At 42.1% G+C, this 24,889-nt stretch overlaps 3 protein-coding genes across 3 annotated transcripts; 2 read left to right on the forward strand and 1 right to left on the reverse strand.

Moving 5' to 3' along the window:
• Positions 1-2,882: 2,882 nt before the first annotated feature.
• Positions 2,883-3,812, forward strand: MELLADRAFT_90932 (uncharacterized protein; the record flags this gene model as incomplete). The annotated part of the gene is made up of 2 exons (XM_007404999.1): positions 2,883-3,483; positions 3,544-3,812. 2 exons carry the CDS (start codon positions 2,883-2,885, stop codon positions 3,810-3,812), a joined length of 870 nt encoding a protein of 289 aa, XP_007405061.1.
• Positions 3,813-13,775: 9,963 nt separating this feature from the next.
• On the reverse strand, positions 13,776-14,180 carry MELLADRAFT_59594 (uncharacterized protein; the record flags this gene model as incomplete). The annotated part of the gene is made up of 1 exon (XM_007405259.1): positions 13,776-14,180. The coding sequence occupies one exon, from the start codon at positions 14,178-14,180 to the stop codon at positions 13,776-13,778; it is 405 nt and encodes a 134-aa protein (XP_007405321.1).
• A 6,002-nt stretch (positions 14,181-20,182) lies between these two features.
• MELLADRAFT_59595 (uncharacterized protein) lies at positions 20,183-20,485 on the forward strand (the record flags this gene model as incomplete). Its single annotated transcript, XM_007405000.1, has 1 exon — positions 20,183-20,485. The coding sequence occupies one exon, from the start codon at positions 20,183-20,185 to the stop codon at positions 20,483-20,485; it is 303 nt and encodes a 100-aa protein (XP_007405062.1).
• Between the last annotated feature and the right edge of the window lie 4,404 nt (positions 20,486-24,889).

Consider the following 24,889-nt stretch of genomic DNA (forward strand, 5'->3'; position numbering starts at 1 on the left):
GAAGAAAAGAAAACTTACAAAATTGAACCTCAAAATCGAATCGATCGATTGAATTAGATGAAACCAAGAAGATAACAAGCTATAATCAAATTGAGAAAGAATAAAGAAGAACAAGCAATTAGTTAGTATATGAATGATCAAACTAAAACAAGATGAAAGAAAAAAAAAAAAGGAACTTACAAATTTGAACTTAGATTTGAATCGATCGAATTAAAAGAAAGAGTAACTAAAACAAATGAAAAGACTTACAAATTGAAATTTAGATTTGAATCGATCGGTTTAGGAAGGTGATGACTGAAAAGGCAGCAAGCTAAAGATGAAAAAAAAGAGAACAAATTAACCAATTAGTAAATGGAAGAACTAAAAAAGAAGAAAAAGAAACTAAAGAGAGAGATACAAGAAAAACTTACATTAATAATAGAAGATCGAGATCGAAACTAAAGGAAATCCGAGATGGAATGATGTCATTGATTGATTGGGACGAGTTGAAAAGTGAGGCTGTGATCGAGGTGGTTGGAAAAGAGGAGATACGAGTTTGTGATTGAGTTGAAGGGTATAAGAAGAGTGGGTTGATTGAGTTGAGGAGTCTGTCTGTCCGGAAATTGTATTATGGAGTGTGAGTGTTAGTTTTTTGTTAGTGTTCTTTTAAAAGTGTTATTGAGTTAGTTAAACCCTTGTAAGGGTATTAGTGCTAGTTTTTTATAAGACTCGAGAGTCAAGAGTGTGAAATCTGTGTTCTGGTTTTGTGAAATCTTTGTTTGTAACAGTTGTGTCTGTGAAATTTGTTACAGTAGTGTGTTAATTTTGGCATTTCAACAGTTTTAGAGGTATTCGAGTAGTTTTTTTTAGTATAAAAATTAGTAGTTTTTTTATAGTTTACAGTGTAGTCTAATAGAAGTTTAAGTAGCATCTACTCAGTCATCAATCATTTTAAAATTATTTTATTCTATTTTTTAATTCAAAGAATTAGTTTTGAAGATTTTTTTAAAATTGAATTGGACTGCGAAACATTATCAATTATTTGTTTAACTTTGTTTATCCATTCTATAGCCCTAGCTTAAGCACGTCTAGTGTTTAAGGGCCTCGGTAACCACTCTGTACAGTCTTAGACTTGTTGGAGCTCTTTCGGACCAGGTTTGGTACTGATTTTATCAGTGGAAGGGGTAAATTGAAGTTATTACAGGTGTTGGTTGTGTGTAACAGGAAGGTTTCTTTTTGAATTGTATCCCTCTGCTTCTGACTTAGAGATTATTATAGGTTGAGGGCAGCTTAACTGCACCTGTTGTACTCCCATTCTCTCCGGCGGTACTTCATCCCCTCTCCGGCTCAGCCTACGCTACACTGCGTAGGAGTTCTACATCTGGTGTTACATTCTTATCAGACCTTTTGAAAGGTATAGACGCTAAGAGGCAGACTGGATACAGTGATGCAGATGTAAGTGAATTCGAGTCTTTCATACAGGCAGACAGTTGGTTATCCAATAACTATCTAATACCTATCTAACCTCATTTACTTTGTTATACGGATTCCTTAGCTCCCAAAGCCCTTTGGCCAGGCAAAATCCTACGCGCATGTACCACATGAGTACCTTGCGCCAGATGGATTCCCCAAGTCTGACTGCTGGCTCAATCCTGCATGCAGATTTGCGGTACTTAGCAATGAAAATCCAAACAAAGGTAGAGGAGGAGTCGTGTAGGTTAAATCTTAGTTCTAACACCCAAAGGTGACTCTCCGTACTCAAACTGACTGACTTTTTTTGCAGGCGCAGAGCACTGGACAAGTATTGTGAACAAAAGGTACCGGGAGTCCCACCTAATCCTCCTCTTCACCTTGTGAAAACGAGGCGGAAATCGCAAACATGAGTATAAAGCTTAAATAACCTATTTCATCTTAAGTCTGAGAATGACTAAGGCTCTTTCGCATGACAGGCGCCATGCGAAAAGGGCTAGGAAGAGCTTGGATACCAAAGCAACAGACCAGTCGCCTCAGTCCACCAGCCGCAGAAACAAAACGCACGATTGCCAGCGCTACAGGCTTAATGATCCTGTCCTACCATATGAAAACTATGATCGTACAATAGAAATAATCTTTAATACGTACAAAATTATTACCCATGGAAAAGGGCAATTTGTGGATCGGGGTTGAAATGAACTGATCTTTACATACTCGTTTGATGACTTGGAATCTTTGACACTGGAGGAGTTTGATCTACATCAAAAGGATGTTGATACAATCTTGATGTCAACTAAGCTCTTTAAGAGATTACCAACTCCTAAAACATTGGTACCACCTGCTGATAGTTGCGTAACTCTGATTTCACAAAACAGGTTTTATCATTCGATTATGTTAATTACAGGCTCTTACATTATGTGAATGCTGATTTTCTGCTGTTCATTTTTAGATACTTCTACTTCAACTACACGCATCACTAATATTGAGATTTCAGACGAATTCAACCCACCTTTGTCGCCGCTCACTTCCCTTCCTCCTTCAGATGCAGAAGGCGAGGACAATCTACAAGATTATCAGTTCTCTTGGCACAAAACTACCGGGGACAATGCGGTACCAGGTTGTGGGGCATTTTCTGCTGACTGGTTATCCTCTCCTTTGACCTCACTCCCTCATTCCAATGCGGAAGATTATACAACATTGGTTCAAAATAAGCGTAAGGTCTGTAACCAATCATAAGCCGTTAAACGTAATACTGAGATATTGTTAAACTAGCGTGATCGATCAGCTACCACCAAGAATGAATAAATTGATCATCGACCTACGTCATCAAAGAGACGCAAACTATCAAAAACACAAAACGGCGCTTTGATAGCAGTAAGTTACTCTTTTCAAAATATATATATATATACCTTGGGAAATCCAATACTAAGATGTTGTTCAATTACCTTGACCAATCAGCTACTACCAAGAAGGAATTGATTGTTAATACAACTACGTTATCAAAGAAATGCAAGCGATCAGTAACGACTAATGGCGCTCTGGTTCACGGTCAAATGCACTGTTTTGGTCAAACCGTAGGATACTCGCGCGACATCCTGATATCACCTTACACTCCCACCAAAGGGTCATCCGAATCTTTGTACAAGGAATTTTTGGACAGGCTACCTGCTTTTGGTGCTCGAATCGGCAGAAGATTCAAGAGCTTTTGTGATGAAGGTTTTCTTGTCGCTCGCCAGCAACTTAACCTACTCCAGGCTCCTTCAATGGCTTCTACGTCAAAGTATCAACCCTCCGGCCCCCTCGACTTTGTCACCAACTTTGCTTTTACGCTTGGCAATTTTTATAACAAACCTCATACTGATAATGAGAAAGGCAAGGTCTACTGTCTATGGTATCCAATTGATAGTCTTAGTGGTCAGATTGTAACCCAATCTGAAGGATTTGAGCTTGAGGGCGGGTGGTTTATTTTCCCCGAGTTCCGAGTGGCTATCAACTTTGGTGGTAAGGGTGCAGTTCAGATTGCATGGAATCGTAAATCGACTTTCCATCATACTATTCCTTCCAAAGAAAAAATTCAGCTTAACACACAAGGTGAGAAAGTCCATTACACCCGGCTTGGGTGTTCGTCACAAATCACTTACAAGATAGCTCAAGCGCCCACTCCTCAATCAGCTACGGATTGGGGTTTATTTTATATAAACTCTGAGTGGTGGTCTCTGCACCTCTCAGTCATAGAAGATCAAGGACCTCTTGGTCCATTACCCTTTGGAGCAGCCCCCCATTGGCCCTTCTTGCTACGAGAGACAGAAGGGCCGGGTTTGGGCAAGTGGCGAAGCCATGCCTCAAGTTGGTTCTCTTGAACCAAACTCCTCGAGTCGGCCTCACACTGGGTTGGTGGGGGGGGCTCTCAATGGTACTTCGTACCCGCGTTCCGCTTCTGCATATTTTCATGTCCACTTCTGTATGTTTTCATTTTCCTGTCCATTAAGCCTCCATTTTAAACCCTATTCTAAATTGTGTTTCGTCTTCTGTCTACAATGACTGCAGGGTGGGTGGGAGGTTTACAAAAACTGAGAGAGTCAAAGTTATTCGAGTGAGCTGAAGTGAGGAATAAAAGGTGAATAGGCGTGTTCTTTGGATAGCGTGGGAAAGTTGTTGCCGAGGCAAACTTTTTCCTGCACGCCGCTTGCGTACAGTCCCTGATGACTTGGTACCGCCAAGGTTTGAACCGCCTACGCTTCACCCCGTGGGCTTAAGAACCAACAAGGCGTATGGTTCTAACAACCCACTCCTCAATCAGCTACGGACTGGGGTTTATTTTGTATAAACTCTGAGAGGTGGTATCTGCACCTCTCAGTCATAGAAGATCAAGGACCTCTCAGTCCATTACCCTTTGGAGCAACCCCCCATTGGCCCTTCTTGCTACGAGAGACAGAAGGGCCGGGTTTGGGCAAGTGGCGAAGCCATGCCTCGAGTTGGTTCTCTTGAACCAAACTCCTCGAGTCGGCCTCGCACCAACAGTCCCACCCTCCCCCCTAGTAGTAGCTATCGTCATCTTGTTTGGTAAGAGCCTTGGGTCCCCTAAACTTGGCCGCCGAACTCGGCGCCTAGCCACCCAGGCTCACCCCAAACGACGAGACCCCGGCGGGTGCCAAAGAGATGTATTTTTAAAGTTCATCTCATTAACACCACTTACGTTTTTTTTACTCACGGATCAGCGCTGGCTGTATATGCACCTCTGCACATTTCTCACGATAACACTCATCAACGTCACATGTTCACGTGGAATCGATTCAGTTATGGATTCATTTCCGCCCCAATCACTTTCTTCTATCTTCTGCTCTACGTTTGTCTAACACCATCAGGTATCTCTTCGTCTCTTTGACTTCCTCTTTGGTGTAGGACTTGAGGTACCTCAGGCAATACCGGAATCACTCCGAAAAAAAATGCGGTTGTGCAGTGGTTGTGCAGCGGGCCGGGTAACCACTAAGGCCATCAAAATCGGCAGCGGAGCCTGCGCACCGCTTCCTAGAAGCATATTTTCTTATAGCGGAGCCGGCACTGCACAACCGGGGCCGGCAGGCGTACCTCCGCTATATTTCGGAGCAATTTGGCGTAGATGGGTACAGGGTATCACTCATCTACGCCACTCAGCCTCACTTCACTTACAACTCAATCCACATACCATGAACCGAACGACACCATCTCTGATCTCGATTATCTGATCCACGTACCCAAGCAACAATCAATACAACTCCTCTCTCTTCGCTTTGGTGTGTTCAAAACCTGGCCAACTTGTGGTTTGTCAAAAACGAGCATCTAATAAAAGGTACGGCTTGATTTCCTATTTTTGATCACTGTTTGTCCTTTTTTGTCATAGTTCTAATTAATAATTTCATTTGTTTCCCTTTGTGACTATGCCACTTCCCAGATCTTCATCGCAAAACTCCATCCAACCAAGCCTCCAGGTTCCGACTACAACCAATAGACGAAGTAACCGTCCACCAAGTCCAGCTCGCATCCAGCCTGGTTTTCTTGTCCCTCCACAAGATTCCCGTTCTGCTCTAGTAATCTCTTCAAATCCTGAAGAATCTTCTTCCTCTCTTAATCATCGTGCTGCTTCACCTCGTCCAGCTCTTGTCAACAAGAAACGTAACAGTCAACCTGCTGTACCAGCGCCAAAAAAAGCAAAGCCAGTCGTAAAGAGGAAGGTTAGTTTTTTATTTCATATTGTTTGGTTTCATTCTCTTCATGTCTCATCATTGCGATTTTTGCAGCCTCGATTGTCAACTAGCAAACGAGCTCGATCTACGTCGCCAACTTCATTGAGTGGTTCAACTTCAACTTCACCTCGTTCAGCTAAGCAAGCTCGGATGGAAGTAAGTTATGTTTTCTTGGACTTATTATTGATTCTTTCTGACATCTTTATCTCGATCTTAGCACTTTGAAGTCCCCAATGAGGTAGACTTAGACCAAGATTCAGACGTTGAGATCATTGGAACAAACAGAACTGGCTATAATGAGTCTCGGACTCTTGGTGTCAAGAAGCTTCTTGAATATTATCATGATCCAGATGTAAGTTTTTATATTCTTTGTTCCAATTCTTGTCATTCTCAGTCTCACAATCTCTATACTTCTTGTGGGTGCATGGCTGACATGTAAGTTTTTTTTTCATATAGGGACGTGGCTACCAGTGCCGGTGGTGTCGTAAGACCTTTCTCAATGGACCCTCGTCCTATTACAACTTGTGGGGCCACCGCAATGGCACCTCTACGCGACCTCACTGCAAGCATAGAGCTCGAGCCATCACAGCTGGTGTTACTCTTCCACCCAGCTACGTTGAAAAACAGGCGGCCAAGGACAAGTCCAGAGGCACTTTGAAGTCGTTTGTCAGTGGTCCAATCTTCACTCCTGAACTTCTCAACATGATCCTCGTCATCTGGATTGTTCGCCACGCCCTCCCTTGGGTACGATTCGAAGACCCTTCCCTCCGTGCAGCCTTCTACACTGTTAATCGTAGCGCTGTGGTTCGATCGAAGACATGGGCTTCCCAACAGTCCGTTGAGTTGTTTTCTGCCTTGCATCACAAGGCCATCAACACATTGAAAGTAAGTTACATCCTCCTTAATCTCCTCATCGTTTGATATTTAACTTATTTAATGTTTTCATTCAACTTCTTCGTTTCAATTTAGGAGAACCAAGGACGCTTTTGTCTGATCCATGACGTTTGGACTACCAAAGGTAATCGGTACGCGTTTGTTGGAGCATCAGCCAACTACATCAACAACGACTGGGAGTATGTTTCGACTCACCTAACTCTGAAGATGGTAGCTTGGCGTCATTTTGGGGTTCTGTTAGCAAGGCCTGTTGGTCGATTCTTGATTCGACATGGCCTTCATAAGAAGATCAGTCATCCCTTTTTTTATTTTATTTCAAAATGGTTTCTTTCATAATTACTAACTTGTTCTGTAATACTCACATGCTAGGCCAGACGACGGATAGTGGAGGAAATAATGGACCGATGGCTTCAGAACTTAAATCGATGTTTGCCAACGCTGACGATCCAGTCCATTGGAATGCCTCGTCCCATCACATTCGATGTTACGCCCACAAACTAAATCTTGTAGTTGGGCACGGTCTCAAGGCGATTGGACAAAAGGTTAGTGTGGCCTCACCTTGTGTACCACATGGGGTTCCTATCCCTATACCTGGAATCGAGGTGAACAAAGGTGAGGATGCAATCATCGACAGCGATAACTCGGACGACGAGAGCGACACTGGTTCAGACGATGCTGATGTTGATGATGAAGATGGAGATGAGGATAGCGAGTATGGTTTAACTTGTGCAATTGATGATGTGGTGGCAGTTGCCCTCAAGAAAGTACGTAACAATTCTATCTAATTCTTTTCTTCATCTCTGTTCTGATGACATGATGTCTTTGTACCAGGTGGACGCGGTATCTGGTCAGATCGCTAGTAGTGCAGCTCGTAGAAATGACTTCAAGACACGGGCCAATCGTATGGGGTACACTGGTCGAATGCTCAAAAGACCCTGCAAGACTCGTTGGAACAGTCATTACGAAAGCCGCAAGATCGCTTGCGAGGCACAGGAGGTCAGGTTTTTTATTCCACATCTTTTCTCTATTCTCTCGTACTCATATTCAGTCTCTTTTCATCCGCAGGTCATTAACTCGATGATTGCAGCTGATCGAAAAGCTTGTTTCTTCAAGGGTGTAACGATCTCTGCCTCTGAATGGGATGCTGTGGAGTTGGTGAACAAAGTCTTGAAGGTAAGCATTGTTTCTGTCTCTACATCCATCTCTCTCTCTCTCCTTGCTTTTGATTGACTTGCTGACCTAAACTTTTGGTTATCTTAGACCTTTGTCGATGCAACTGCCAGAGTTGAGGGCAACGGGCCTACTGGCTCTATCCTCCTTGCTGAGTACAAGCGAGTCATCTCAGAACTCAAACTTCATCAAGCCGAGGCGTCTTCTTTCGCAAGTCTAGATAATGCCATCGATGTTATGCTCAAGTGGCTCATTGAGTACCAGGACGAGGCTGCTAGTTGTGACGCCATTGTACTAGCAACAATCGTCAATCCCCGATATCGACAGAAGTTCTTCACACTTCATTATCCAGAAGACGACTACTCATCTCGACTCTTGATCAACAACGCCTTTGACGAACTTTTGGAAGAAAACGAAGTGCGCGAACAAACCCCATCACCTGAAGAACCCGATGATACTGTGGAGGCCGATGAGTTTGATGTGTTTGGGGTTTCCACTGGCTCTCAAATCAAGACTGTTAGCTCAGAGCTAGACGACTATCTTAATGGTCGTTTTCCTATCAAAAAAGACCAAACTGCGCTTGATTGGTGGAAGGTAGGCTTCTTTCCTTTGACTCAAATCTTTCGAACTGGCGTAACCACATCTTCTTTCTTTCAACAGGAACATCATCTTCGCTTCCCAATCCTTGCTAGACTTGCATGTGATTACCTTGCTATCTCAGCAACGTCTTGCGCATGCGAACGTACGTTCTCAGCGGCTGCTGATGTCTGTACCCCATCTCGAGGTAGCTTGCTACCTAGAACGATGGAGCGATTGGTAGGCTCTCAAGCCTGGTTGAAAGAGGGGATTGTACCTGATGGTGCCTTTGAAGAGGCTGTCAAAGCACTACAAGCTTACATTGATCATATCGACAAAAAGAAACGCTAGCTTTTTGCACTTATACATCAAATCATAATCATAAAGCAACTTAACACACTTTGTCTCGGGCCTTTTGGTCACTTATAGTAGAATACACGTTTTGTTGGGTTATTCCCCTTTTCTATATTTTCTTTCTTGTTTTTCTCTCGATTCCTATATTCACTTATAGTAGAATCAAATCCACTCTCCTACCTGGATCAATGCTATACGCTTGGACATGTACACATGGATTTTCAATACATAATTCTTTTCTCTCCTTTGATCAACCTGACATAGTGCGCAATATAGCGATATAGCGCACGTAGTGCGCTATATTGCGGTCCCATTTTTAGCGCGAAATATAGCGAGGTTTTAGTGGTTTGACCGCTGCGCAAGTCTGTGCGATTTTTTTTCAAAAAAATAGCGGAGTGTTAGTTCTCCAATTCATAGCGCAGAATGCGCTAAACTATGTAATTTGGTCATATTTCGCTGCGTTTTGCAGTGATTCCGGTATTGCCTCAGGTAAGTTAAGGACTTCCATCTCCCCTGATTTGCTATTCTCTTCATGGGCGTACCAAGGTTGTACCTTATCAACGCTCCTCCCACTCTAAAAGAATGGCCTGACCACGTTCCCAAGCTTGCTTTTCCCCATACCTCTTCCAACAATTTTATGAACCTTGGCTTAGTGAGCGCTTTCTGGCTCTTCCCGGACGTCCATGTGAACAGTAAGCCGTCTCTATCTGCCTGTTGATTCGCCTCCAGCACTCTCTCCAAAGCTGCCACCAGATCTAACACATTGAACTGTTGTTGTAGATGAATCTCTTGCACCTCTCCTCCTCTTGCTATCTTCGCCTTCCTCAAGTGTAGCTTTGCGAACCTTGTCCCGTCTCGCTCGCCAAACTCGACGTGTCTTCTCAAAAGTGCACCCTCGACTGCTTTCCCTGGTAGACGTTCTCCCAATCTAGCCATACCCCAGAATGCTATGACCGCTATCGACGCTGCCAACTCCAATTCCGGTGATTTTCCTTGCGCATATTTGAAGAATTCATAAAGTTGATTGATCATGATTGGCTTCTTATTTGTTAACAGGGCTTTTTCTTCCTCATTTCTTTTAGTTGCTGACAGCATGAGCAACACCACCTCTCTATCCGCCGTCGGTCTTGCTGTATGTTTCACCATATGCCAGGCGCAAATTCCATCCAAATACTTCTTTATTGTCACCGATGATACTACTCTCGCCGGACCATTCTCCATTATCACTTTCGATTCGCCAGCCCAGGTTATAAATTCGTAGATATCCTCATCTTCGATCACTGCATTCTCGTCAAAACCTCTGGCCGTCTTCTCTTTAAACTCAATAAATTTTGACATCCCGCTTGAATATCCTTTCATCGTTCCTTCCGCCCAACCGCTCAACACTGCATGTCGACCTGCGATTGACCTTGTTGTATTTTTTGCGTTCTCAAAATGGCGAGGTAAGTTTCTTCCTTATCGCTCTCGAGGGGCTTCTGCCATGGTTGCTGATTTCTCCGATGGATCGAAAAGCTCTGCTTCCCCTCCGCTGACGGATTTCACTCTTGACGTATGAGATGTCTTAGGTCCCATGGAACTTGTACGCGTATCATATCCCTCACATGTTTCGAGCAATCCAGCCCTCTAGACAGCCGGTCCGCCGCGTTGTCACTTGATGTCACTCTCCGCTGCGTGACACAGCAATTTAACCTCAACATCTCATCCTGAATTTGTATCCACTCTCTGTTCACCCACTGATTCTTTGACTTTCCATTCCAAACAGCCCCTTCTGTTACAACATTGTCTGTTAGAACCAGGAAATCCCTTCCTCTCGTCTCCATCAGATCGACTACCATCAACAATCCTAGTCTCACGGCCTCCGTCTCTGCCCAGGCTATTTCCCGCCTAGATCCGTCTTCCTCTTTATCATTCCAACCCGTCCTCAGTCTGAAACGTGCCCACTTCTTACCGACAATCACACCTATTCCATACGACGTTGAGGCATCGCTTACCCACCCGATATTCACAACTCCCTTCCGAGGTATCAACCTTCTAGGTTCAGCTATTGTAAGCGTCCTTGACCATCTATCCAGGTCTTCCAAGATTTCTTCGGGTATGTCGCGTTTTGCTAACCTATGTTTCCATTCTGCCATCCAGTGGTATAGTGCCATGCAGTGGCACCTAAGTTGCGGGTAAACCGATGTCAAGTGATATAACCTACCCACCATCTTTTTTGCAGCCTTGAAGTTCACGCTCTTCTCGCTCCTGAATTCCTGGATCTGGTCCAATCTCTTTTGGATCTTCTCCTGAGGTAAACGTACCGTCTTGTCTCTACCATTCCAAATCATACCTAAATATTTCTGTTTGTCATCAAACTCTTTCCACTTCTTTGTGTTCGACACTACTCCCATTTCTTCGCTAAGTTTCACGACGTCCGTCATCTTGTTACTGTTTGATCCGTCTGCTCGTTTTACAAACAAGGTGTCATCCACCCATCGAAATGCACGTAGGAACCCAAACCTTGACTGCATTATTTGCTTCCACGTGTCAGCTACTTGGCCAAAAGTTCCACAACCGGCTACTCCCCCGAACGTTATCCTGGTATCAAGGAGGATTTCGCCGTTGAAATCTAAAATCATTAGGAAAGGCCATTGGCACACCATTGTCGGAATCTGTCTATATGCATGAGCCCAGTCATAGATCCCTAAAAGAACCGAGCCATCTTCTTCTAATAGGAACATCGCGACCTTGTCAAAATCGTCCCAGGAGGTTGTGAATTCATCCTTGTCTACTTTTGCGTTAACTGATCTTATCTTTGAATCATTTTTCGGGAACGATAGGTCGTTTATCGGTCGCATCGTCCCTCCCCGTTTGTGATCGCTCCCAGCGAACTTGTCCTGAAGAAACCTAACCGGTTGTACGCCTCTTCCTTGGAGAACGGTCCGAACATACGCCCCCCTTCTAACTCTCTCTTGAAATTCTTTTCAATTTCGTCTCTTGCTTGTAAAGCTGAGGAGTGGTTCGGTGGACAATAGAAACGTAGGTTGTCCATCTTTTCTTCCGGGATGCCTTGATGAAATCCCTCTTTCAGGCCTCTGACAATATGCCAGTTCTCCTCTAGGATATTCGCACCCCTCAACTCCCTTGTCCACACCCCCAAGTTCATCTCACAGCCACTTTTGGACGGCCACCTCTTATGAGGGGATATTGACTGTCTAGTTCTGTATTGCTGGGCTGAGATTTGTAGGCTCAGAGAGTCTAGCTCGACTCTCAGTCTCCTTCTCGGACTCTCACTGGGGCTGTGTTCAGGCAATTTAGAAGCAACACTCATCAGGTATTCCAATCTCTAGGCGACTCAAGAAAAACGGGGGGGTTGGGGCTCTGTCTCTACAAAGATTTCACAAGAGGCACTTCGACTTCTTTCTATCTATTGCATTGCACTGCCTGTCAGCACTCACTAGCTTCTCTTTCCATAAGGTTTGTTACGCTTGGTATCATAACCCCGATTATATCCTTTGCCAGGACTTGTTCGACGGTCTTTCCAGTCATCACGACGATCATTCGACCTATCCGGGCTCCTTCTCCCCCTACGGTCGTTTCTATCATAGTCTCTCTTCAACCTATTGCGCCGTTCTGCTGCCTTCTTCTCCCTGTACTCTTCGTCTGGCAACCAACCTTCTTTTGTCCTCTTCGCGTTCTCATAAGCTGACGATCTAGTGTTATAAGAAGAAGAGGTGGAGGTCAATTTTTCATACGAGGTACTCCCTCTTTTTGGTGCTCTGTCCGCTCTTAATAAACCGGTCTCGGGGTTGATGTCGGCCTTTGGTCCCCCTGGTGCATAAGGGTTCGTTTGGTAAGCTCGCTCGTTATAGTTCTCGCAAGTCTGTTTGACCTCATGCAGAATGACTGATTGTATCTTCGTGATATTATAAATCTTCTTATCAACTGTCATCCTCATCAGACCCTGCCTAACCCTGACACAATACCGTAACGCTACCATCCAGCCCGCCTCATCTCTCAGCTCCATTACCACCCGCTTATGGCCTTCAAACCTCTCCGCCTGAGTTTCCCAACCCTCTTGCCGTACGTATTTAATGAACAGAGTCATGGCGTTCAACCACTGCTCGTACTGCATTGTCAGTTCTTCCATCGGCGGTTCACTACCGTACACCTTCACCGTTGCACCTCCTTCCATTATTTTCGCTGCTGACGGGGCCTTCCTTGTTTGCCAGGCGTTCCCATCTTCTATCAAAAAGGCTTGATCGAACACGGACAACGGAATATATGCTTTGAATGTCTGCAAATAGACGAGAAGGACGGGTGAAAGGTGAGGGAGAGATTTGTCCATTTCCTTCGAATCATCTAGGACTATGATTCTGCCATTCTCAACAACGTCTCCGTTCGCTAAAACCATTCTTCCTTTTCCCGAGAGTAACAAGGCTTCGACCAATTCTGCCTCCGACTTATTCGATTGACTCCTCTGATCTTTCTTCTTTGCTTTCTCGGCCTCTTTGCTCACAGGAGATGGATGTCTTGGGCGTTTCCCGGACTGGTTTCGATCTGTGTCCTTCAGATCGGTTGACACCTCTGTCAGGTTCTCCTGGATGAGTTTGTACGGGCTGGGACTCCGTCGCCGCGTGCTCATGCTCTCCCGGTGGTTTCGTTGGTCGCGCTCTGGTGATTGGTTTGTGAGTCGTCTCGGAGCTGAGCATGGCGTCTTCTCGATCAAGCTGTCCATGGAGCGTGCTAACAGATCTGCTGCTTCCTGTGCGTCATCTGGGTCACCCAACATATACAGCTCATCTATCCGTGCTTGTTTCACCAACAAGTGATTGCCTTCGGCTGTGTTGCAATCGCAATAACACGTAAATCAGTCTCCGTTCTTTCTCTGGGGTCGCACAACAATTGCACATGGATCTGTCTATCTGAAGCCCTATTCTTCCAGCTGGGTAAGCTTGACACCGCCGGGACCACCTCAGGGCTCCCAACCCGCACCCTTTTGGGCTCTTCATCTAGCAATATCATGCGTCTTGATGGGTTATTGTCCAATTGGTCGTACGTGTTTCATACCGAGCAGTTGAAAGGATAGGTGGACATAACAGAGGAAATGGTTGACACAAAAAAGGTTTAGTAGAGAATTCCCTTACCTAAGCTTTTGCTTGCTAGCTCATCTCCTTCCGACTCCTCTCCACCTGGGCCTTTGCCTTTATCAGCACCCGGTTTATATGACTCGTGGTCATCATCCGAGTCCATCAGACCTTTTTGACCTTGGTCTCCACCTACTTGCATCAACTGAGGATTTGCTCTCTGACCACCTGAACCATTGCCAACCTGTCCACCCCCTACCTTGTTTGTTTCTTGACCGCCCCCACCTTCCTCTACTTCATCGATTGTATCCTCGACTCCTCCGCCTCTCTTCTTTCTCTTCTGCACCTCTAATCCAGGAACTGGTTGCACGCCAAGTTGCGCCGACGAACCTCTTGTTTGCCTAAGATTTGCATCCGCAGCTGAAATTCTATCGTCCATTGACATCTTGATCTGATAAGAACTCACAAAAACTGAGAGAGTCGAAGTTATTCGAGTGAGCTGAAGTGAGGAATAAAAGGTGAATAGGCGTGTTCTTTGGATAGCGTGGGAAAGTTGTTGCTGAGGCAAACTTTTTCCTGCACGCCGCTTGCGTACAGTCCCTGATGACTCGGTACCGCCAAGGTTTGAACTGCCTACGCTTCGCCCCGTGGGCTTAAGAACCAACGAGGCTTATGGTTCTAACAAAGCGTCAAAGTTGGCACCGATGAACAGTACAACTTTACATCAAACTGTGAGCGCAAAGTTAGGGATGTTCAGGACATTTTGGAACTACCAGATAGGAAATGGAAGATATGAATAGATGTAATCATATAGTAGAAAAATTTGTGCTATCGTGTGGTTGTGTTAGAGTCAAGCCTATGTTGGTCCATAACATAGGCCGCAATATGGTAATTGATAAGGTGCTATTCTGTTAATTTCATTTGTCTTAGTATTCAACTTTAAGAAATGTTTACTCCAACATCCTTTTTTAATAAGGCTTAGTTGTGCGTTACATGCTTGACCGCACAGCTTTGATGTTTGTTCTTCACAATGACACTTTCATGACTGGGAGAGAATGGGTGTTACGTTGTTCACTGCCATGTGTGTCTTTACTATATGTTAGAGTAATTTTACCTCAGAACTCATGGATACACTATGCGCGTCTCAACTCTTTGTTATAGTTATTTTACCTCATAACTCATGCATCCTCTTCCATATTTTGTTTTCAATATAATAATTATGATAATAGCTTCTACCATGCACCTTTGTCTTTACTATTGCTCAAGTGATGAGTTTGAAGCGCAACAAGTCTCCTGTTGGTGTTCCAATATAGTATTCATAAAAATCCATTGCTGTGTGGGTTTTATACACATTATATAATGTGTTTTAAATCCACACAGCAAGGATTTTGTATCATTACACAGCAAAATAGCATGAGTTGCAAGCACCTACCTTCAACTGATGGACATTCACCATCAGGCAGGCTAAGTAGCCTAAGATTTTGCAGGTCATGATTAATTTTGGATGGTAATTATTTTGGTTTCATTACAGTAGAAAATTATTTCCCAATAATCATTTTAATCATCATTGTTTCAAACCTGATTGGTTTCACCATTGGGCAACACCCCCTATACACTCGTCTCACCAAAACATGATATCATTCCTCACAACACCACCCTCAAAACCCCTGTCAGCAGGAGTGTGAGGTAACAACTGCAGTGGGTTGATTCCCACACCAAATCATTCACCCAGAATGGTTTGCAACACTCAGATCACTGCTACCTGCCAGGCGTCAAAAGATAAGGCACTTTTAGACATGTTCACGGGGGTAATATGGCATCACTGCAAATATATAACACTTACAAGTGCTGGAGTGTGAGGTAACTGCTGGGGTTGGGTGATGGTTGTTCCCACACCAGATCATACAACCAGAATGGTTTGCAACACTCAGATCACTACTACCTGCCAGGCGTCAAAAGATATGGCACTTTTGGACAAGTTCACAGGGGTGATATGGCATCACTGCAAATATATAACACTTACAAGTGCTGGAGTGTGTGGTAACTTCTGGGGTTGGGTGATGGTTGTTCACACACCAAATCATACACCCAGAATGGTTTGCAACACTCAGATCACTGCTAACTGCCAGGCGTCAAAAGATATGGCACTTTTGGACACGTTCACGGGGGTTAGACATGTTCAAGGGGGTGATAGGGTATAACTGCAAAAACCACACAATCAAGTGATTGAGTGTAAGGTAACAACAGGGGTTGGGGATGGTTGTTACCACACCAAATCATACTCAACCACAACTGAATATAATCACTTGTGATTAACAGGACGTGTGTCATGGCTGAGTCCTCACGCAGCCATATCTGAGTCTTCACGCAAAGATCCCAATATCCAAGTTGGAAGTGGTGATACCATGTTATGCTGATTAACCTACCTATTCAATCAAACCAAAGGCAGCACTGAACGTAGCAAGCAGGGAAGTCATAATTGGTCATTGTAAGAGTTGGGTCACTGGTCACTTCAAGGCAAACCATTAGGGTTTACTTTTATAGTTGTATAACAGATCTATAACCGGTATACAAACTAGAGCAAATTGTCAAATGGGTCTGCTTATACTAGTGATATGCAAATATTTGTCACCTATAAATTTTACCACGAATTTATTTCACAGGAAATAATATAACACACTACAAGGTATGTGTTACACATTACTTGTGGTTAGCAAATATTTGAGAGTCACATGCCACATGCGTTGGTATTTAACTGTGGCATCCAAATTTAAGCTGTGTTCAATTTGAAACATGTGAAGTCAGGAGGAAGACCTCTTGATGCCCTTTGAGGAGCATTTGACGTAGTAGCGTGAGTATGGACATGCGATGCTCACAAGCCAATCTTCCATGGCCTGTACATGATTGTCATGTAACCAATGTAGCGACGTATGTAGCAACTGCTTGTTACATGACTCAACCCTTCAGATGGTGTCCAAAACATTTTGGGTGCCCTTTTATTTTGCCAAATGATCTTAATCGCCCACAGCAAATGGCTATATCCCGTAAATCGTATTCTTATCCAATATGGTGCATTGATTATCATCAAACAATCATTATCGAGAATGGCCACGATCGCAATTGGACACTATGAGGCCAACAAACAGATGTTTTAACTATTGGTTGTTACATAATCAATGTCGCCCATGATCTGGACATGAAGAGAATATACTTGAGCAATATTCCAATACTATAGCTCAAACAGACATATGCCCCAGAGGACACTTCCTATGATTTTGGTGGTGACAGTGGAATAATTGGTGTTCACCGGGCTGCTTACTCACGTATCGATTGTCTCGATTTGGAATATCAAATACGCAAACGCGCACGACAAGGTTGTATAATTCCCGATTGGGAATCATCGACCGTATAGTCTAGCTAATGTTTGACCTGTCAGCCGCTTATTTGAACAGCACCTTCAATGAATCACGTTGGGGTAATCAAACAATCCCAAAGCGGTCATCTATTACACGCCAATAATTGATGAGCGTGTAAGTTAAAGAATTTTTTAAAGTGGGGAGGACCAAGCTTACCAAGAATGCATCTAAATCTCTATCAAAATGCCGTTGTAGGAACCCTTGCTGAAAAGATGAGTTTAGCAAGCTGTAACTGAGTAGGGAGCCAAAGAATTAAAGACAACCACCACACACACACAAAAGAAGTATATGAGGTGTGCAAATAAACTTTGGATGGAGTTAACTAGCCTACTCTAAATAATACTGAGCCTTTAAAAGAGCCAAAAGACCAGAAGGAAGAGAGGAATATAATACTTTGAGGAGTACTACAGAAATGAGAAAAGGGTAAAATGGTAGTATAGAGTTTATTGAGATTTAAATAAGGGATAAAGGGATGGTAAGGTGCTTAAATGAATAAGACTTGTAAATAAAATGGTGTGAACTGAACACAGAGGGAAAAAAGGCTACGCTACAATCACTACTTCAGACTATAATTCCCCAAAGCAAAGTAAAGTTTAAATATAACTCAGTGAAAAGACTAATCCTAAAGGAACTACCACAAACTACCCCCTTGAATACAACTTGCAACCAAATCAACAGACAGACTACCCTCTACTAAGAACTAGACTAATGAAAGATAAAACCTGACAAAGCTATAAGCTAACTACCATCCACAAAGTAAACGTCCAACAACTTATTGGCCAATGTGCTGTAGCCTTATACTTTTCTAAGCCTTTCAAAACCTAGGCTAATATGTTAGAATTCTAGATGAAGTGTTCAATGAAGCAAACTAAGCATATGATAGAATAATAGAACTCAATGAATTATCTAGACCAAAGGATATACCACACACCTTCAATCAGAGGGTGAAAATATAGAATATTAGACTCATGTAGAGAGCAAAGAAAAAGTCTCCTTATATCAACTTAATATAAGGGGCAAAAAGTGATCACAGAAATAAAAAGAGAGTATAGGCCAGTTGGTACTGCCAATGAGCTATAAACTAATAGGAACTTTCCTGGATAAATTTCTGGATAACTTTCAAATCCTCCCTGTCAACCCCCTGCCTTATATACACACAGCCAGACAAAATTGAATAAAGAGAAATTGAGATAATAAAAAAAATATGAGAGAACAAACACAGGCCACAAATATGTACACATACAACTTCCAAACTCTGCCAAGACCATTTCCCACCAACATAGATAAACTTTGTACATATGAAATATGTAATCCTCCTTGCTGCACCAAATAAATAATTGAATTGAGAGAGATTGAGTGAAAGAGAAAAAAAAGAAACTAAGCTTCCACCCTGATTGTACCAATTACATAACTGAATGAAACTGAGATTGAGTAGAATAACTGAACTGAGAGAGCCAAGAGAAACTGAGAGAACAAAAGAAACTGAAAAAAAAAGATCACACATCCATCCTTTACATAACTTTCCCACACTAAATTGAACATGTAACTTCACACACTCCTCACTTCTCCCATCTTATATAATTCAATTGTTGTTTAATGCTTTGATGTTGAGATATTTGAATTGAAATGTTTAATTAGTCATTTGATATTGTGTGAATTCTTCAATTGGCCCTGTGTAATGTAGACCTTTAGTAATCAGTTGATTGGAGTCATTAGAGAATTTATGTTTGATCATATGATGGTTTGATTTGATGTCTAATCACTCAATTTGATATGTAATTTAATTTGATGTGTAAGAACTCAATTTGACATGTAATTGAGTCATGATTATCTCATTGTGTGAGTTTCCTCATTTGTAATTGAATATGTAGTGATGAGAACTTTGAAAATTGATCATTTGATCTCTTAATTGATTTGGTTTCTAGTCATTAGTAACTGTGAGATGTGAGTAAATTTCAATTTGATGACTAATAGACTTTGATTGATTGCACCATGGTATGTTTTTAGTTTTGATAGTTGATTACCAATTCATTTGTTAGATGTCTTTAGTGATTTTAATTATCTAGTTGTCTGATGACTAATGATTTCTAATTGTTTGATGACTAATTTGTTATTTCAATTATTTGAAAATTGTTAATTGATTGATTGATTGATGTCTTATTTGATTAAGAAGTTGAGAAGAGGATGAGCTGTTGATTAGTAATCTAGTTAATTAATAATCTCATCAATCTTAATTTGAATGTTTGAAAGCTTTCTAATGATCAATGCTCTCATTTGACTAATTTAATTAAGCTTCATTTAATTATCTCAAAAATCTTTAATTAAACACTTTTGAATTCTAAATTTCATTGCACCACTCATTTCCTTTGTATGTTCTTGTTTTTCAATTCGATTCCAACCTTCCTTTTCATAATCCTTCCAACTAAACACTTCAGTAAGTACCTTTTATCCTCCTCTTTATAATTCTTCTCTTTGTTTTGCTAATTTGATTTTCAATTTATCTTAATTTTTAGATTTCTTTCTTGCTTTTCTTGATAACTCTAAACCTTCTTTAATTTCTACTCTGACTTTTACATTAATTGCTGTTCCATTTCATTTTAATTTTAATTTTAATTTTATTCAATTTTTTTTGATTCAATTTGATTCTCAATTCTTTTGATGTATAAACTACTAAACTTGTAACTGTAATTTGTTGTTTTGATTTGATTTGATTTGTAACTTGCTGCATTGATCAATAATTAATTTAATAAAACTTTGAGCCTTGATTTTGAGCACAGACTTCAATAATATAATGTAATAACTTCTTTCCAATTAAACCTTTGCAGATTGAGATTTGCTCACCACACCGTCACGTCGAATAATTCACGGCCTGAATCATCGACCTAAGCCACCGAAGGCATCTACCCCCTTGCAAAGCCAACACAAACTGACCCGTCAACGTGATTTGGAGCATGCTGAGGCCTCAGATGCAGTGTTAGCCCGAAGGCTCAATGAGCCCAATGCACGTCAGAATCGCATAGGAGACGAAGTAATGGCCGAGGACTTACATGAAGTTCCACACCATGATCTCGAACCGCCTCTTGATGACCAAGGCGATGACGATCATGAGATGGACCTCAATCAATTCATGCCTATGCCAAATGATGGCCTTCCAGACGACCCAATGTTGGCGGCTTTGCAAAGGCAACAACACTTAGCAGAACACCTGGCCAACAAAAACCGATGGCTATGGAAGTATGCCATAATGTTACCCACATTTCTTAGAAGACGTTTGGAAACTTTGAATTGGGCCAACCAATTGAATTGGAATGAAGACGTCTGCCCGCTGTGGTAATCAAAAGTATTCAAGAGACAAATACACAATTCATTTTTAGTTTTATTTTTTTTATTTTTTTTTATGATTTTATCATTTTATTTTATCATATTTCATTTTATTTCATTTTATTTTTTATATGTTACATGCTGATTTTTGAGTGTAATGGTTATGTATAGGGGGTGTAGTGTAAAATGAAGCCAAAAGTTGAAATTATGGGTTTAAAACTTATGTGTAGTTGAGTGATATATGGGTTATGGGGAGTATACAGGTTTCAAGTTGAAATTTCGCAAATTATGGGTTTTAATAGTTATGTTTAAAGATATTCATGGGTTTAATGTGTTGTGTAGAGGAATCATGGTTTTGAGGTATGGGTTTAAATAAGGCTAAATTTCGAAAATCCAACAACTCAGACAGATGGTGGTAAACTGGGGTAGTAGTGGTAAACTGGGGTGGTAAACTGAAAAAGCAAGCAGGGATCACTTTGAAAGATGGATTCATGGGATCATCAAACAACAGCATTGGCAAATTAAACATTACATATGAAAAGGGTGGATTAGAAACTCGAAAATGACTTTCAAAATCATAAAAAGTGCTATTTTCAATCATATAACTTTGATTTTAGGGTACCACAGCAGCTTATCAGCCTAGAAATAAGTGGGGGAGGGTGATAATCTCGCATCTGAACATGAAAAATCAATTATAAACCATATACATCATCATTAGTGGTAATATCAGGTGGTAAACTGGGTAAATCCAATTTCGAGTATTTTCAGCTAAAATCGAACTTCATTTTAAGGGTACAACAAATAGAGTTAGAGTTTTGCTTGGCTGAGCAAAGTTGTAGAGCGGAAGGAGACCTTTCTTTCTGTCTATTCAGAATGTCTATACAGTCCCTATTTCTTATCATCTTTCAGGTTTCAAGGGTAAATTGGCGGATTTTTCAGTTTTTGTGGTAAACAGCTCAGTTTTAATGATAAATGTGTGCTTGAAAATTTGTGAATGATACATGTGGGTGAGTTGAAGATGTTTATCAATTTTAATTTGGGGGTTGTTCAATGATTTGTGTGTGAAAAAGTTGTTTGAAGGTGGATTTCGAGTTTGAGGGGTGTTTTTGTCCTACTTTCTTTTTTTTGTGTGTGTTTCAATTTTGATATAGTCAAGTGTCTCTCTTCCTCCCTTTGGGAGCCTTTTAGTTAGAAAAAATAATTATTAGAATTGTAAAATAAGCTTTTATCTTTTATTATCATTATTCAGGTAAACAACTAGTGAAAGTTGGAATTTTATAGTAATAAGACCCTTATTCATCTTTTAATTAATATCTTGTTGAGTTGTAAGCTCATTTGCTCATTTGGAAGGTGCCTGAGTGCGCCTAGATAGTGCTACTTTTGATTTTATTATCCTCTTTTAGCCTGGTTTTTATTAATCCAAAGACTTGAAGGTCTTAAATTTAATTCATTGATAATCAAAGTCCCTGTTTAAGAAGGGCATTTCTTTCTTTGTTTGAAGTCTTTCAATTCACCATCTCAAGAGTTATTCTTCTTTTGATTATGTGTGTTGTTGATTTGGTCTTCATTCTTCCCCTTCTTGGCTCTGCTTTCAGCTGTGTACTGAAAGAGTTCTACACCGCCCTGCAACTGCTCTATCAAGACCGGGCGGGATGTTGACCTTGTGGATCTCTTATGTGAGCTAAGTATATTTGCTGTTATGGTGTATAGTGACGTGGTATGTTATGAATTAATGGCACACCTGTTTTTCATCAGCCAGACGGCGAATGAAAGTTTCTTTTTGCAAGAATTGTGATCTTTCGGATCCGCAGCGCCTGCTGCAAATGGGTTATGTCGCCGCCTCACCATCAAAGCCGCGCACGGTGTTTTTGGTGCGGCTTATGGTCCACCACCACTCTCAGTGGGTTCGCTATGCAGTACCAACCAAGGGTTACTGTTCCGCACTGGATGATGTGCTTAACGACAGCAGTCCAGAGATACTAACATCTAGTGGTCAAGTAAGCACAAAACATTGTGATGTAATAAGGAAAGTATTCCTAAACTGACACGCATTGGTAGCCTAGGAATTGGCGATTGCCATTTTCAGTGGCAATTGATACATATAGAGCTATAGTCGTTCAAATACAAGAGATCAAAAGTCAAAAACTGGGACTATCAGAGCTTGACAAGCTTGCAGTGAACTGTCCAAAGTGTTTCGGACCTCCAGTGGGGAACGTGAGGCCAGAGGAGCCTCATGTTGTGGTTTTCCTTGATGGCAATCTCCAGCATAAGCGACATGCACGTGCCAGTGTACCCATACCTGAATCGCTCCCGCCAAGACCGTCAATATTCCTAGATCCTAACTTGGTTGTTGCAAAAGAAAAATTCATGAGTAGGACACCGGATGTTCCACTTGAAGGGGTCAGTGTCACCATTCAGCAAACTAAATTGAATCAGGTTGGGCTAACAGATACTTACTGTTTTTATATATATATAGGACGCCTGCACCAAAGCTCACACTACAGCCAACAATGTGAGATGACGTGGACACTTTAAGAATATGGATGAATCTGGGTTGTTGGGTATGGCATGTAGACATGACCATGTCCGCAAATTCATTAATCTGATTCAAAGCGGCAAAAATTAAGATGTTGCAACTTATGAACATATGTTTGACTTATACTGACCAGCGCATTATCAATCAGAAATCATAATGCGCTAGCGCTAATAAAGTGGTTACTAGAGTTGATGAAATCAGACCGCACTGGAACAACAACAGTGGGAATTTTGTACAACATAGGGTGTAACCTGGATAAAACCATCAAGAAGGTAAACCACACATGAATCTATATGACTGACAATTAATCTTTACTGGTAGAAAAAAGTGTTTACAGATTCCAATTATGCTAAGCAGGTCAAGCTGGGGACAGCCCTATTCCACGCCTATGCTTACAATTGGTCCTGCCAGCTGGAATATAACCCTTGACTCAATCGAGGGTGGGGGAAAAGTAATGGAGAGGGTTTGGAGCGTGTGTGGTTCAAGATTTCGCCTCTTGTTCGACTTAACCGCTACGCAACCAAACAACGCCGGATGGTTAGCCTTTCTCTGTGGACGAACCATCGCAATGAAGAACTTTGATGGAAGGCAGGTAATGTTTTTTGCCTAAGTAATTGAAATTGAATATAAGCTAAAGAACATTAAATATTATGCGCGCAACAGTATCATTCTTGCGTAGCCATACCAAGAAATATCAATTGGAGCTACATGAAAGCAAGGCTTTGCTTGCAAAACTGACTCAGCAAAACCCAGCTCATACCAAAGAGTACTTTCAGATCCAGTGGGATCGGCAACGATCATTGCAGCCGAAAGCAATGAGCGTGGAGGCCAAGGAGAAACGAGAACGTCTTGGTGTTCTCCTACCCCTTGAGGAGGAGCTCTTGGAAGCTCGGCATGTTATGATTTCTCATCGGGCGCCTAAGTAGTCAATTGCTAATTTTAAGACATAGTTTGCTTCGCTTCAGTCGGAAACTTGCGGCTATGAATGCAGTCCATGCTGCTATCAGAACAGCTGAACAGTGTCATGAACTGCTGGACCTGCCTGCATCCCTTGTTGCTCTTGAAGTCCAAATTCAAGCTGTGGCGGACAAACTGGGAAATGCCAAACTTTTGAATGCTCGTAGAGGCAGCAGTTAGTATTCTTGTGATCAACAATTTGATGACATGGTATCTTTTGAATGCTTACCAAACTGTCTTTGTGCTGATAGATGTCAGAGTTAAGGTGATTCTTACTGTCCAGGTTGCCTTGGGTTTCTTGTATGAGGCTGCAATGGATGTGATTCAACAGAGGGCTAATGCAACCATCCGAACCGGTGTGTCTTACCCTAGTAGTTGTGTGATAAGCACTGGATATTACATCTCATTCCCATTCTACCCTTCCAACTGAATCGCACTGACACGCCAGGTGCAACCCAGCAACCTCGTAATGAGCAACTAAACAAGAAGAAACGCGGCTTACTGAAGAAGAAACTCGAGACGTATGTGAGGCATGCCTCTCGGTACAATCAACGTCACCGACCAACTCCTCGACTGGTGCTGCCAACATTTGACGAAGTCATGGACATGGATTTGCTAGATCCTTTTTGGGATGAGGTGGCGCTTAATCACCTTGATGAGCCATGGGCTTCATGCGAGAGGACAAAGGCTGGCATCTTAGCTATGCGAAATAAATTAGCTTCTGAAGAAGAGCTGCGACGTCTCGGTTGAGAGGTTAGGCAGCTTGTAGGTTGGGCGCTCGACTATCAAAATCGAGTTGACAGGGCGAGGCCGAATGATCAAAATGGTATGAAACTTGGCACCAGGCACTGTTCTCATTATGTATTACTGACCTTTTTTTGTGCAGGAGTGCGAGTCGCGTTATTGTATACACTCCCACTGCTG

This window comes from Melampsora larici-populina (assembly GCF_000204055.1).
Source record: "Melampsora larici-populina 98AG31 unplaced genomic scaffold MELLAscaffold_3, whole genome shotgun sequence".
NCBI classification, from domain to species: domain Eukaryota; kingdom Fungi; phylum Basidiomycota; class Pucciniomycetes; order Pucciniales; family Melampsoraceae; genus Melampsora; species Melampsora laricis-populina.